Here is a 16,144-nt window from a genome sequence, read left to right on the forward strand (position 1 = left end):
GTTATCTTTTGAGAGAATGTCAAATTAAGCACTTTACGTGTTGTCGGTCTTCACTTGCAATACACGCTTTTGATAACGGTGAATTTTACAACAACGTCGCACTTCTAACCGTAAGTAACCGTTTGTGCATATTCGATAGATAGTGTTCAAATTTTTGGGCTATTCATCCGCAATATTAAAAACTAGTAGGCATATATGACGGTAAACGACTGTTTCAAACAGCCACGTGGCCAAGGGCATACAAGACTATATAAAAAGGGTACATTCATAATTTAACGATGTTTATTATTGTGTTTGAATTGGAGAATTTGTATACGTTTGTTTTTCAGTGTTTTGGTTACGTCATTTAGCGACAGGAGAGGGCCAAAGTGTTGCATTTTAATGTCGTTAGTGTAAAAGTGGTCTTCAAAAGACACGTTACATCACCGATTAGCAGTAGCTCTTTTTATTTAGGCGTCAATGACGCCTGGTGTTTCATGCCCTCGCTATTTATTAGTCTTGGTGTGAGTGACGTTCCACGGTGCGAATAGAACAAAAACGGCAATTGGTAAAGTAGACTGTTTCCACTTGTGTGAAGATTTTTAAGTCGTTTTAATGGCATAAATGTTTATTATTTGGTATATATTTTTTTTTTAATCCAATTTTGTACAGCCATTGTACAGTGGCCTTTCAGCATCATGGATCAGACACCAAAGGAAGTTCCTCAGCTTGAACTGGCGGCGGTTTCCGGCTTCAACGGTAAATTCTCAAACAGAGAAAACTCAAATGTGAGACTTTGTTGTGTTTTGTTCGAACCATACAAGGAAAAATGTTGTTGTTTGAGTCGCCTCATACAATAGTTAATCCCATTATAGTGTAAATATGTCATTACCCTGTACCAGTTGTACAATCAAGTAAATTAATTTACTTGACATTATTTCAAATGGGCACGGTGAGGGAGGAGGGGAAGGGGGGGGGGGGCAATGATCTGAAATTATATCAAATTGGAAGTCAGTCGGTTATTTCACCTTGTGTTTTCAGGTCAAGTGCATTTTGGCATGAGGCTTCATCCGGACAAAGAGCACCTCATCTATCCTCTGGGATGCACCGTTGTCCTGACACGGATCAAAGACAACATGAGGCACTTCCTGCATGGTCACACCAGCGACATATCTTGCCTGTCCACATCTAAAAGTGGAGTGTATATTGCCTCTGGACAAATCAATTACAATGACTTTGAGGTAGCCTTCAGTGACAAAAGTTGCCGTCGCCCAACACCACCATATCATTTCAATGTCATCATAGACAGTGGATGTGTAAAGTCTCCACACCCATGTTCCAATGCTAATCATTTTCAAACTTAAAATGGAAATATTTTCACGAGGGGTATATAGTGGTAATATCACCAAAGAATTGACACTCAAACAGGGTTGTGTAGACTGTATATCCACTGGATTACTTTTTTTTTTTAAGTACTTTTTAATTCCCATTTTCGACATACGTATGCTGTTTCCCCTAGGCTGAGATAATCGTCTGGGAGTATGCGAAGCGATGCATATACACACGGTTTGTGATCCACGAATCCAAAGTGGAGGCGTTGGCCTTTTCTCCCAACGACAAGTATCTGGTGTCCCTCGGGGGTCAAGACGATGGAAGGCAAATCTCATGCTTGTTTGGTATAACAGGAAATGTGGGGGCTGTCTCATATTCAAGTGTGCATGCAATCATCATGAACATCTTTCCAAGAGAACCTCCTAATATCTAACAATTAATTTGAATTTGAATTAAGTGCTGCAAAAAAGGAAACATTTGGAGCAACTTAAGAAGCTTATTTTTTCCTGAAAAAAAAGTTTTCAATTCCTAATTGTATGACCTTAGGTTTGTTCAACTTTAGATGTTCCGCAATATGTAACAAAAATGTTGTCTCAATTTGGTATTTCTGAGTTGAGAGAATATGTCTGCCACAAGATATTTTACCCCTTCACAAAAAAATGGTCTCCCACAAGGCTCTGTTCTGGCTCCAGTACTTTTTAACATCTACACAAATGACCAGCCAGAGTTTGAAAACATCCGAAGATTTATATATGCCGATGATTTGTGTATTGCCACCCAATCGCGCTCATTTGAAACCACCGAAAGGAGACTATCAGCTGCTCTTCAACATCTAACAGAGTATTATAAACAAAACTCACCAAACAAAAATGCCAATCCAGGAAAGACGCAGGTGTGTGTATTCCACCTAAATAACCACCAGGCAAATAGAAAATTAAGCATCCACTGGAATAATGAGAGACTTGAGCATGTTGACTATCCCGTCTATCTTGGAGTCACATTAGATTGAACGCTCTCCTTCGCAGAACATGTAAGGAAACTCAAGTCAAAAGTTGCCACAAGAAACAACCTCTTAGCTAAACTTGCTAACTCTAACTGGGGAACAGATCCTAAAACTCTGAGAACAACAGCTCTAGCACTATGCTACTCTACTGCTGAATATTGCTCAGCAGCATGGACAAGATCGTGTCATGCTCACAAAATAGATCCTGAGCTGAACAACACATGCAGAATAATTACTGGCACACTAAAACCAACACCACTGCCAGCACTCTACAGATTGGCGGGCATCGCACCACCACACATACGTAGAGACATTCATGCAAGGACACAAAAGCATAGTCAAGAAAATGACACAAGACACCCCCTCTATGGTCATAGTGACTCAATAAGAAGACTGAAGTCCAGAAAGAGCTTTATGACCGTCCAAAGTTTAGACCCTGAGCAGTCAACAAACCACAGGCTCGAAAAATGGAGAGAATGGGACAGCTCTGCACTAAATGGCGCAATCCAAAGCCCAAACGAACATCTTCCAATTGGAACTGCCCTCTCAAGAAAGAACTGGGTGACATTAAATAGAGCAAGAACCAGAGTAGGCAAGACTGGGAACAAAACCTATAAATGGGGACTCTCACTCAGCAGTGAGTGTCCGTGTGGCCACCCAATACAAACAATGGAGCACATTCTTCGGGATTGTGAACTGGGGCCCACCTGCACAGATCAAGACCTCTTAGACACAAGTGATGCTGCCAAGCAATGGATCCAGTACTGGCGCGACAAGATATGATGATTACCCCTTCTATGTTATTTTCTCAGAATACTCTTATGGAGCATTACAACCAAGCAGGCCATTTGTTCGGCTCCGGCGCTCCCCTTGAGTTTATGTCACCGCCTTACCGTCAAGTACTCCAACACCAATGACAATATTTTCGTCTCTGCTGGCAGGTTGGTGAATAATGTCAATCTTCTTAATGTATTTGTTCCAAATGTTGGAAATTTACCCGGATAATAAAATCCAAAACATTCTGAATTCATCAATGCATCAATAAAGAAAGTGTTCAGATATGGCTTCAGTCTTCCCATCAACAGAGATTTCTAGGTGGCGGTCGAGCAGTCATAATTTTCTACTAATACTCAAATTTAAAGGGCCTGTCTTTAACCCTCGTGAAGAAGTAATGAATATACGATCTGTGCAGGAAATTGCCATTTTGCCCCGGTTATTGTGGCTGTGTGGCAGCTAGTCTGGATCCCGGTTAAACAAACGAACAAAAAAAAGATTTTGTGATCTTTGCAGGGCAACCTTGCAGATCTGGGAGCTGGATGAATTCAACAAGATTAAACCTACAGACTGTAAACTGAGCAAGCTGAAGAGGACAGTGAGATGCATAGAGGTGGGTATAAAACCACATTTTTGGAGGCAAGTAAATGACAAGTCCGAGGACAAAAGCGGATGAGTGCCATTTAGACAAAAATAATAATAAAGCCACGCTGACGAGCAGAGTGCCTCTCACGGCATTGTTTGATGTTGCATTTCCGAACCTTGCAAAACCGAATTACTCGTCGGGGAAATTCATTGAAAAAAGTTATTTTTTTTCAGAAAGTGATTGTAGATAGTGTCATTCACAGTGACGCCAATCAAAAGTCCATCTTGTTTAAATCCAAGGAATACGATTAAGGGTTAATCTAAATTCAGGGTAATGGTTGGTTCAAGAGACTGCAGTACTACTACACTCACCTGCTCATAATTGATCTCTTCTCAGAGAGGGGAGGGGTGAGCAGTTGCACACAAGCGGAAGGAGAAGAGGAGAGATATTGGCAAGAGCATAACAAATGCATTTTGGCTATGTCGGATGGATGTGCATTGTCCTAAAAAAAAATCCGGTGTCAGCAGATACTAGTTAGCCTCAAGGACAACATGAGCAGCCAAAGGCCTGTCTAAAATAGCTCACTAGTGATGGGATGCTGTGATTTATTAATAAGAATTAAACCTGAAGAATCTTGTCTGTCTTTCTTTCTTTGATTGGAGAGTGGACCACTCACGCTGGCCTTTCTTTCTTTGATTGGAGAGTAGACCTCTCACGCTGGCATTTTCTTCCCACAGTTTGCACCGGACGATGAGTATATTTTCTGTGGTACTACCAGTGGAGACATCTTGAAAATTCACACCAAAACGAAGTATCTGAGCGACTACGGTCCCATTAAAACTAAACACAGCTTGGTGAGTAGGCCTGGTAGTATTCCTCTTTGGGCGTCATTTTTTTATTTGAGGGGTTTTCGTTGTCTTTCATGCACAGGGAGCCAATGTCCTCAAGGCGTTAAGTACTGGCGAACTACTTGTTGGTTCTGGATTTGGCACCTTGACACTGTGCTCCTCGACCACCTTCAAAGCTCTCAAGTGAGTCCACGGCCTAATTCATCAAAATAGAGTTTTATTTGTACAAGTGGTATGCCACACCAGTGCGTCCCAGCTTTATTGAGAAAAAGGCACATATTTGACAGAAAACTCTTACAGATTAACCCTTTAAACCAGAAGCTAAATTATTTAACATTCATCAGAAAAAAATTGTGGTATTGGTATTCTGGGTGAAATTTCAGGATGAGCCAAAAAGACTGTGTAAAAGCAACATTTACAACAGATGTGATGAAAATTCCCAAGAACATCATCCACTTCTGCACCTTTCTGTGACTCTTCCAGTCACGCTGTTGGAACCGGCTGATGTCATTTTGTGGTGAGGCTTCATGTGATAGAAACGCTGTATCCCACGTTTCATTGCATTCACGTTATTTTCCTTATACTTAGTAGCTAAATGAATCTAGTCTCCTCACCTCTATAATGTCACAAGATGGCATCAAAACACAATTTTTGTATTAGACATGGGTTTGGCCACAACACAAAAATTTGTTCCGTTTTTCAGTGAATAAAGGAAGTTATGCCCCCCCCCCAAAAAAAATTGTAAAACTGCAGAATGCGGAACTGCAAATATGTGGGGAATCAGTCTTCATGATTTAAATTGTATGGATGGCAAAAGGTGGCTCCACAGGTTAATTGTACCTTATAGATTCTAGTGGAAAAGGCTTTTATAGTTCTGTACGTCACCATACTTAATGTTACTGCTATACAGGGAGATAAATGAACGAAGATTCATATTTTGATCAAAATCATCATTTTCAAACCAATGAAGTGATGCATTCCCTGTTTGGGAATGAATGTGTAAGACTGACTCCTTCCCCCTTGTTTTCCTTCCATATTAGACATGTGCAGATGAACAATGGGGTGACCTCTATTGCTCTCAAAGATGACGGCCGCCACTTTTTTGCTGGCACAGACGCGTCCGAGATCTACTGCCTTGATCTGCAGGACTTCAAAGCCGAGCTCGTCTCCACTAGTCACCACGGCGCAGTCAAGGACGTCTCCATCGCTTTGTGAGTAGTGGGGTCACAAATGCAAAGCAATGACTATGCACTCACACACACACACGCGCGCACGCACACACACACACACACACACACACACACACACACACACACACACACACACACACACACACACACACACACACACACACACACACCCGGGCATCTATTCAAATGCAACCTCAGGCTGCTGATTAAAAATTCAAATTGCAGAAAGTAGAAAACCAGTCTGTAGTTCCTGTCTTGTGTGAATGAAAACCTGTTCTCAAAAATGTCAAGTATTGAATTTAGTACCCACTAACCACACTAGAGAGCAGTATAAGCACACTTTTCTTATCTAATGATTCAATGAGCTACAGTAGCACCACATTTATAGTATACAGTAATACCGGTATATAAATACTAATATATTAATTTAATTCGATTATTATTATTATTATCATTATTGTATTTGTGGTCGTAGTATTAACAAATGTGCAATTATTAATTTTAGAAGTTATGTACTTGGTTTGATTTCAATTGAGGATGGATGTTAATATTTAATTCCTTTACATTTCATTAAAAGGATCTTTTTTTTAACAACAAATGAATACATACATGTAAAATGATCAATGATTAGCAATATATAAAGTTTATGTCATACTACACATAATGATATCGATTCATAGAATAACTGTTTATTATACTTCAGACTCAGCGCATCTTGTTTGACTTGGTTTATTAGAATGGACTTTAATAATGATATAGTGCAACACTCTTATTAACTAGGATAAGACCACGAGTATACCACGTTTCGTGACTGTTGCTTTGTTGTTTTAGAACGAGTGTGTAAACCAAACAAAAACGTTGATCTCTACATTTTGTTGCTTTTTGTCATGTGTCGTCAGCGGCTCCTCAGAGTTGTTTGTCACCGGCTCGGAGGAGGACATCAGAGCGTGGCATATAGACAACGCCAAAGAGCTCCTGAGGATCCCACAACCTTGCCTTACCTGTAACGCTGTGCACCTGATGATTGACGGACACAGCATTGTCACTGGTAGGAATCAATGCAAGCGACCCTCTGTATAGATGTTTAGTCAAATAATGAGGTGTGGTTCGGTCTACTAGTGCGCTGAGTTGTCTCTCTGGTAAGGACAAAGAGCGCACTAGCACGTCGTCCCCTAAGCTAGCTTTGTGGAAAGCGCTCTGAGCGATTATTTGCAAATAAAACCGGTAACGGAAGAAGACACGCCCAGGTTCTCAGTTAATTCCTCGATTGAACAACCTCGAGCAGAAATAAGAAATCAATCTGATCACACCCTTTTCGCCGCAGCTCTCCTTTCTCAATGTTTCATTGCACTTGAGAAAGCTTGGGTAAATGTATCTATCCTTAATATGAGCGCAAGGACCCGTTTCACTTTCATTTAGAGCCAAAGTAATTTATAGGATTCTATATGGCAGATGGGATGGGATTAACGGTTAATTTATGGAAAATGAATGAGGGAAGTCTTAAATCTTAAATAAGGATGACAAAAATAGTGAGTTCCCTTGGACTGGCTGGCAAGTCGTTCAGGCTGGATTTCATCATGTTGTTATTATTTTTCTTTACAGGATGGAACGACGGGAAGATCCGCGTATTCGCGCCGCAGAGCGGCCGCCTCATGCTCATCATTCACAATGCACACCGAAATGGCGTGTCGGCCATCAAGGGCTCCACGGACTGCAAGAAGATCGTGAGCGGGGGGCAGGAGGGAACGGTCAGTTTTGAATGATGCTTATATAGCCTCAATTCTAAAAAGGCTTGGTTTCACCACACACTGGGTTCTGACCAAAAGGGGGAGAAATGATTTTGATTATTATTAGTTTGACAAATGATTTAATTCCAGATATATACAATAGGTACTGTATGACACTTCACAAGTGATGCTGTCTCATCACATAGATCGAGTTCTCACTGGCTTTCTTACATGATGTTCGTCACTCACTCCATGAACTGTGACATTTCTTCTCATGATTACTACACACACTTTCTACGACCTACATCATGAAAACATGTTTTCAAAAATACATTGCATTCAGTGACAGATACCTATACTATACATATGCATACCTTTTTCAAGTGTGCCTAAACTTGTCTGACTTGCAACATTTTGGCATATCCCTCTCATAATAGACGTGACAAGCCGAGATTCACCCCGAGTGATTTATTACCTAAGTAAGCGCGTTTGCTGAATACAACGCAGGTGTGTGTTTGGGAGCTGCTGAAGCACGGCCACCGACGGCTTGCGTTCTTGACGGAGCACAAATCCACCGTCAGGTGTGTCCAGATCAAGAGCGATGACAAGGAAGCTGTCACTGCCAGCATGGACGGAACCTGCATCCTCTGGGACATTGTGTGAGTTGCCTCGCCACCAAACCATACTTGGGAACTACTCACAAATCCTGTGGGATATTCGGCTTTCGGTCGAAGGTTCTAGATGAATCTTGAATGCGCTACCATGGTGCCATGATATATGAATGAACTAATGTGTGAGGTTTCAATGCTCACAGGCACATTTTCGGTTATCCACTGTGAAAAAAAACCGAATACAGTATTACTGCAGCTGACTGAGCTTCGTTGTGAATGACACCGTGTACATCCGTATGTGTGTATTGTACTCCCCCTGGGTGGCCAATGCACGCTCACCAGAAAGAGCAGCACAGTGTCCTTTGAAATGAAGCAACAAATGTTAAAAAAAAAACCATAATTTTTTTTTACATTCTGTTTAATGATATCATATTATATATTTTCAAGTGCCATCTTTCTTTCTATAGGAAATTTGTGCGAATTCGGAAGATAATAAGCAAAAACTCATCCTTCAAGACTGTGTGCTACCACCCTGAAGAGCACCAGATTCTCACCAGCGGCACCGACAGGAAGGTTGGTTTCGCCGACGTTATTTCCATTGCCCCTCAGTGTAGGGCAGTGGACTGTTTCCATCTTGAAATTTTTCAATTTTCAGCCAAAAAAATGTCACGTTAAGACACAGAACTAAATCGGCGGTAAACACGGCGGCTAATCTAAATGTCCCATTATTGCATCATAATATTTTCCCCTCGTTGAGCCGAGCAGAAGCGAGAATCCTGCTGCTGTGCTACGATTAGCCCGGCCTCCCACGGCGACCACTTGCACAACACACACACACACATTCGCAGATTTATATTTGCAGAGCCTGTCGTGTCATTCTCGGCTCGTCATAATTAGGCTGGCTCTGTCCTTGTTCCCCGAATGTGTGTGCATTTCATCCACACCCCCCACCCTCAGCATCGCTCGTCTCATCAGACATGCCGAGAGACACAGAAGACACAAAAGTACAGACTCTAAAATTTACAAAAGTAACAATTCATTTTTACTTTCAATTATAATGTCACATTGTTGTTTTAGAGATAGCTAGCGTTGGCTCTGGTTTTATGCTATCAAAACAATGAGCTTCCTTAGATTTGAAGTTATGTGAGTAAGAACAAAAAAAGCAAATTAGCAAGCACTAAAAAAATCTGAATTCCTTACTTGTATGTTTTGCTTGATTATACAGAGAATTTTTGAACCCCAGCGGTTTGTTGTTTTTAGGCACAAGTCAAATGATTCAGCGCTTTTAGCTGACAACATCAAATAATGTTCAGGACATGGATACGGCGATGTGTCCTTGTTTTTCTCCTTCCTTATAGGACCGCAAGATGTCAAATTAATCATGATCCTGACTGCAGTTGACCGTACTCCCCTTTGTTTAGGCAAGGGAAGGCAGTTTTATTTATGTAGCACATTTCATACACAAGGCAACTCAGTGTGCTTCACACAAGCAAAGCCATAACACCGAAAGCGTATACAAACACAACAGTTAACGACATTAAAAACCAAAGCAGAGAAAACAAGAATAGCTTACAAAAATTACCAAAACCCACATTGACACCATTTAAACATATTAACTAAAAACATTTCAAAGTAAAGTCAAGAAATAAAAAAAGGTTTCTAAATTAAATTAAAAAAAAAGATTTTAAATTGTTTAGAATACCTTCATCAGAGGTGTAGGGGCGAAAAGGCAAAGTTTGTAACTTGGATTTGAAAACATTTACACTCAGGACTGATTTCACTTCTGGGTTTGGTCATGTGATGTTCAAAAGCTGAGCCCAGAGGTACTGTGATGTCATTTTCGGTGGACAGCAAGTGACAGTACAAGGCAAAATGGCCGCCACCTGAAATGGAAAAAAAAACTGTTGGATTTTGCTCATTAGTTCATCTTCCACAAACGCAATAGTAATCTGCATACCGTGTTTAGACTAGTGGGGGCGCGTAGAACATATTCTGAAGATAATTTTTGACCGAACTTCCCCTTTTACTAATCACAAGAATGAATCATATTCAATCTCATGTTAAATGGCAGCCATCACATACCTGCCACTATTTAAAGTGCCTCTGGTTAACTCCATATAAACTTGAGTTATTCTCGTGGACTTTTCCTGATGTTTTTTCTGCAACCATCTTGTGGCATCAATGGGCATGTGTAAAACTTTTGGAGTGGGGATTCATCTACTCACACATTTTTTGCTATTCATGGCAGGACTCAGTCCCTGTGCCTTGCATGTACAGTAATAACACTGTCAAAAGAAAAAGTGATCAGAAAAGGTAATAATCATGTACGGATATTTGAATAATCGATTGAAGCACAGTGACGACGTATTTGTATTTCATTACTTCTCACTCCTGCTGAAAGGTGAAGATAAGTTGCTCTGATTAGCACAACTGTGAAAAAGGATGGATGCAGGGCATCGCTCGTGCCTTCCTGCGTGCGGATGTGCCAACGCCAGCCTAGCGCCAGCCAAATCCACCATCTGCTCATCCCAGGACACAGGCACTCTGTCTGCAGGCGGATGAATACGCCCATATCGGCTCGCTTAGGGCAGCATTTTAGAAATATACTCAAGAGATGTAAGATCCGTCCAATCGATTATCGCGGTATGATTGATTTATGCCCAAAACTGAACCCATTAGAGATCGTGGCACATCAGATTCACTGCCTTGAAGCTAGACGGTTGTCCTGAGCATCCATCCGTCCATTTTGCTATAGTGCTTGCCCTCGTTAAGGTTGCAAGTGAGTTGGATGTGATGCCAGCTGACTTTTGGGCAAGAGGCACGGTCCACACTGGAGTGGTCGGTAGTCGATCACAGCGCACTCGTAGATAAAGAATTCACACTCCGATTCACAACTATGAACATTTTTGAGTCTTTAATGAACCCAACATGCGTGAAAGCTAGGATACATCGGGAGAACATGCAAACACCACACAAGCAGGTCGGAATCAAGATTTAAACCCAGAACCTCAGACCTGGGAAGCAGCTGTCATTCCCACTAGTACACTGTACCGTGGTCAAGCGTAAAATGTCCATACAGTAGAATAGAGGTTTATAGCTTGCAAATGTCTATGTGGCTGGCGTACATGGTGCCTGGGTGCCAAAAATTTGTGTCAACATTTTTGTGGTTGACTTATTCAATGAGGTCAACTTAATTTGTTTTCCTATGTCTTGTTATTAACCCTTTAAGCTCAGGATATTTGAACAAAAAACTGTGGAGCCATATTTTTTTTGTGCCCAGCGCAAGTCTAGCGCAAAGCTCAGTCTAACTGTGTGCATGAGTGGAATTTTCTTTCATTTGGTATTTTTGTAGACCATCTTGCTTACCAGCTCATGGAAGCGACTCCTGTCATCCCCCTTTAAAGTCAAGGCAGGAGAGGCACATAGTCTTTGACATGGTGGGAGCACAAAGAGACTCGCTCCATGCAGGAGATGGAAGCGTGCAAAGTATGTTCATAAGGAACTGCAAGCAGACCTCCAAGGGTGGGCAGTGTAAAATTGGCCCTGGTGATCCTTGACCATTGTGTGCACTTGGAGACCGTATTTCACACCGATCTTTTGTGTTTGTGTGTGTGCGCGCGATCTGGCGGGGTGTTTTAAAAAATATTTCTACATGGTTTCAGAGGGTTTGATCTATGCCGTATTCATGAACGAAATGATATAACACTGGTTTTACATTTGTCGGGTTCGAATCCATTAAGTGGACAAAAATAGAAAAAGTGACTCCCAACTTTTCCGTCTTTATATATGCAAAACGGCGCAGTTCATCCTCGGCTCGGCTTTGGACTGTGGCCCAGTTTCCCTCCCTCCTCGAGAACACAGATGGGCCAGGAAAAGTCGCACAGGCGGCGTCGCTAATAAGCTGCTCAAAATGAGATGAGGCAGGAAGAGGTTGTGACTGGAAAGCGCCATGAGAATGAGGAAAACACAAGACACAATGTTTGAGGGTGACTTGAGGAACTTTACACTTGTTTGTTTGCTGTTGTTGTTTTTTTTTAAATAATGTCAGTATGTTTCCTTTGCCGTGTTTTGTGCGCGGAATCCAGAGCAATCGTATACAGAGCTCGGGCTGTCCCAATCAGATCTTTGTAGAATCAATTATCCTTTTGTTTATCGCATTGAATAAGACAGAATATTTTGGGTCAATGATTTTGCATTGATATATTTTTGTGGTTGACGATTTTAAATCCTGCAACTCTACATACCATTGGATTCTATTTCATACCATGGGGACGAACATTCTGTCTGACTGATTAGAACGATAGGGGGCGCCACACACTTTTCACGGTAGATGAATGAAATCCTTTTTGCATGATGTCATTTTGTTTGGCGAGATACTGCGTTGTCGTTTCGCGTTGCGAGAGTTCTGACTTTGTTTTTCAAGATATGAGCTATTGCTCGACATTATTCTTAATGTTAAACTCGTTCACTCCCATTGACGAGTCAAACTTGTCGATTACATTTTTTTGGTCAACTGGGGTGGGAGAGCATCTGACGCTGCTCCACATTATATTTCAAACCTGGAAATGACTTTACTGCACAATCACCAGAAGATGACATCGATACCCCATTTTGTGAGTCTACTGAGAGAAACGGCTGCATTTTGTGCAACCTAACTTTTTTCTACAACTGATGACGAAAGTGCAGAAATAGGCAGAATCAACCTTTTTTTCCTCCTTGTTGGAAAGGAAAGTCTTCTTTCATTTGATAGATTTGGTGTATGTATAACCATTCAACAAAATATCCTGTGGGTCTTGAAATTGTCAAAATGCTCTAAAATGGCTGGCAGTGAACACATTTCACAACAAGCTGGAGTTTAACAGGTAATTCTTTAAAAGTAGAGCTGCTTGCTATATTGAGTGACTTTTACAACCACTGGAGTAACAAGAAACACGTCAAATGACTTTTTGTGGCGTTATTGGAGATTCTGGAGACTCTTGCGAATCCCTCCACAGCAGGTGTTCACCCTTTCGTGTCCAGACTGCCAATGAGTTTTGCGTGCGCAAAGCCATCGCTGGCTAATTTAACCAATGACACAATGTGATAATGCGGCACATACTGTATAGGCAGACAATATAGCAGTACTCGATTTTCTATTCTTTATCCTTTGAGTATAATGACTAATATTAGTGGCGTACTGACAGGCTGAGAGAGGAGCTGAGAAGCATCATTGAACATATGAAGATTGCACGACTGTCTGTGTCTGTGTGTTGTGTGGTGTTATTTTTGTTATTTTGACTTCAAAATGGCGCCGCGAGAGTGGCTGCCTTTCCAGCAGCTCCTATATTTTGTTGTTCTACTTCTTCCTTTCATAACTTTGCTGCTGTGAATTGGGAATTTCTCCATTGCGAGACTAATAAAGGCTTTCTTATCTTATCTTATCTTATAATACCCAACTGTCTGCAGGTCGTCATTACGGCCACAAAATACCCTTGCACAATATATTTTTTTGGGCCGGGGGACGAATGGCATTTCCATTCATTTCAGTGAGAAAATATGTGAGTTACGAGTGTGGTCACGCTTAAATTAAACTTGTATCTCAAGGTACCATTATACTTGGTTATTTTGAGTAATTTTACAATAAATGCATGGTCAAGCCCTGCAAAGATACATCAGTTTGCATCCCAACAATTAAAAACTAAATTCCCGCTTTTTGAATGCTTGATGCTTGAACAATAACAGACTGATCCTTACAGGTCTTTAATTTTTTTGTGGTCTCTTTCATTTGTACAATCAGCTTTGCTCTAAATAATAATTAAAAAAAGGGATTTGTCAGTGTGCACTGTTTTTCTTACCTGTGCTATAAATAACCACAGACAGCAATCGGTTTTTTTTTTGTTTGTTTTTGGTCATACTTTTATACTTTAACAGCTGCAAATACTCAGGGACGATTAATGTTGGCTTCCATTTAGCAGGCATAATTTCATTATCGTTTGATGCAGGCTGATGCATGTGTGTGTGTGTGTGTGTGTGTATGTATAAAGTATCAAGTACAATTTTATTGTCAAATGTGCTGTATGTGTAACATACAGCACATATATATGTGCGTGTGTATGTGTGTGTGTTTGTCATTGGGAAAATAATCTGATTTTTAAAACAAGCACAAAGTAAGAGTACTCTCTTTAAAAAACAACAACACACAGACAGCCTTAAAGGACAAATAAATCTTGGTCTTGGTCTTTATTGCAGCTGTCAAATAAGTAACTGTCGATTACCTGTTCAGATCGTCTACTGGGATGTGCATGACGGGACAGCAATCAGAGAGCTTCAGGACGCGCAGACGTTGGCCATCAACTGCATGCACATCTCCCATGACGGCAGATACTTTGTGACAGGTAATGGACCATTAAGCAGCTGCTCCTCATCGCATCGTCCCTGTGCTACACTTTCAACCACATGACGCACAGTGATTGAAAATGCTGGCAGTAAGAACGTCTACCTGTTTTTTTTTCCCCGCATGCTTTCACCAAGGAGGCTCTGTCGATTCACTAGTGTGGATTTGACTGTTTTGGGGCATATTCATGCCTATGGTTTCGAGGGTGACATTTTGCATGTTGTAACAACCACTGGAGATGACTCTCCAAAAATATATAGCCAATTATTTTAAATTCAGTACAATGGAGTCATGTCATCAATAATTCAAAACAATAATTTCAGTTTTTGCTTCTTTTGTTTTTTGAAGGGGGAACTTTGGAACACCTTCATTATATACTGAACAATGGATGTTTTGAGTTATGAGCGTAAATGGAACATATTAAACTCTTATCTCAAGGCACCAAGACTAATTTTTATGTTGTTTCTTTTAATAATCAATTAAAATAGAATACAATGTGGGAGCATGGCTCAGTGATAGAGTGGTCATTTCCCAACCCAGGGGTTGGTAGTTGGTATTGTATTAGGTTTATTGCACAATCTTGGGGGTTAAATTTAGTGCTGCTTTGCAACTGACTTGAGGTTGAATGAAAGCAAATGAATATTTGAGGAAGTTTCTCCGACAGGTGGCGATGATAAGCTGGTGAGGGTGTGGGACTACATGGACGGTATGGTCACCCACGTTGGAAGAGCTCACGGCGGAGCCATCACCAGCGTGGAGATCTGCTGCAACAACAGCACCCTCATCACCACCAGCGCGGACGGAGCCGTCATGCGATGGAAGTTTCCTCACCCCGTCGTAGAGTGATGGAATATGTTGGGTTGGACAAATAACATTTGCTCCACTGCAGTGAGGCATCTTTATATATGGCTTGTTTTTCAACAATTTGATCAATCATGTGAAAAGACACTTAAAAAAAAGTCTAAGGCAAAGGAACCTAAAATATTACTTTAGAACAATAATTGGTCTTGGAAAACATCAGGGGCATTCGACTTTAGAGGTTGCCCTGCTCATTTTCCCGAAAATGCAACCGAATAAACTTCTGTAAAAGTTTTGTGAGCAGATTTGGTACATTCGCCCTTTATTATGTACTGCCTTTTGCGCATTTTCCAACAATAGCAGAGTAAGAGCATTGTGGAAATTACGGAAATGTCGGCTCTGACTATCTGTTCCAATAAATCAGCATATCTGGCCCACTAAATTCAATCTTGGGCAGCGGTGAGCTGTGAAATTAAGGCTCGAATGATTAGAATCGGAGTAGAACGAGGCAGACGCTGGTTTTCCCGTCAACAAACCCAAAGTGCACAAAAGCTCCCATTTATGTATTTGCTGGAGTTTTTCAGCGGCAGCAGCCTTAATGTGAGTGAAGCTATTTATAGGCTCCCTTGTCTACTGTGTTTTAGACAAGGTGTTTCACACTGACAATAGCGCGGAAGGAGATGGTGCATCAAACTGACCACCTGTGTTGAGACAGCAGCATCTGTAACGCACATCTGCTAGCCTATTAAACATTAAAACATGCTTTTTTAAAAAAAAATATGCAGTGGATATAAAAAATATACACACCCCTGTTTTAATGCCATTTTTTTGTGATAAAATTGTTGGGGGGGACCAACATACCAATTCCAATGAAGTTGGTACTTTGTGTGAAATGTAAATAAAAACAATACAAGGATGACCAA

The 16,144-nt window shown here is 41.0% G+C and overlaps 1 protein-coding gene across 1 annotated transcript; it reads left to right on the forward strand.

The window, feature by feature from the left end:
* Positions 1-18: 18 nt before the first annotated feature.
* cfap52 (cilia and flagella associated protein 52) lies at positions 19-16,104 on the forward strand. Its single transcript, XM_086119848.1, has 15 exons — positions 19-110; positions 652-738; positions 1,021-1,220; positions 1,499-1,635; positions 3,127-3,255; positions 3,605-3,701; positions 4,412-4,528; positions 4,605-4,705; positions 5,563-5,733; positions 6,612-6,760; positions 7,315-7,460; positions 7,947-8,098; positions 8,518-8,623; positions 14,313-14,424; positions 15,088-16,104. Exons 2-15 carry the CDS (start codon positions 678-680, stop codon positions 15,267-15,269), a joined length of 1,860 nt encoding a protein of 619 aa, XP_085975974.1. The 5' UTR covers positions 19-110; positions 652-677; the 3' UTR covers positions 15,270-16,104.
* The last annotated feature ends 40 nt before the right edge of the window (positions 16,105-16,144 follow it).

The sequence above is a fragment of the Hippocampus guttulatus genome, chromosome 9 (assembly GCF_054856545.1).
Source record: "Hippocampus guttulatus isolate MCC_2025c chromosome 9, RoL_Hgut_1.0, whole genome shotgun sequence".
NCBI lineage: Eukaryota > Metazoa > Chordata > Actinopteri > Syngnathiformes > Syngnathidae > Hippocampus > Hippocampus guttulatus.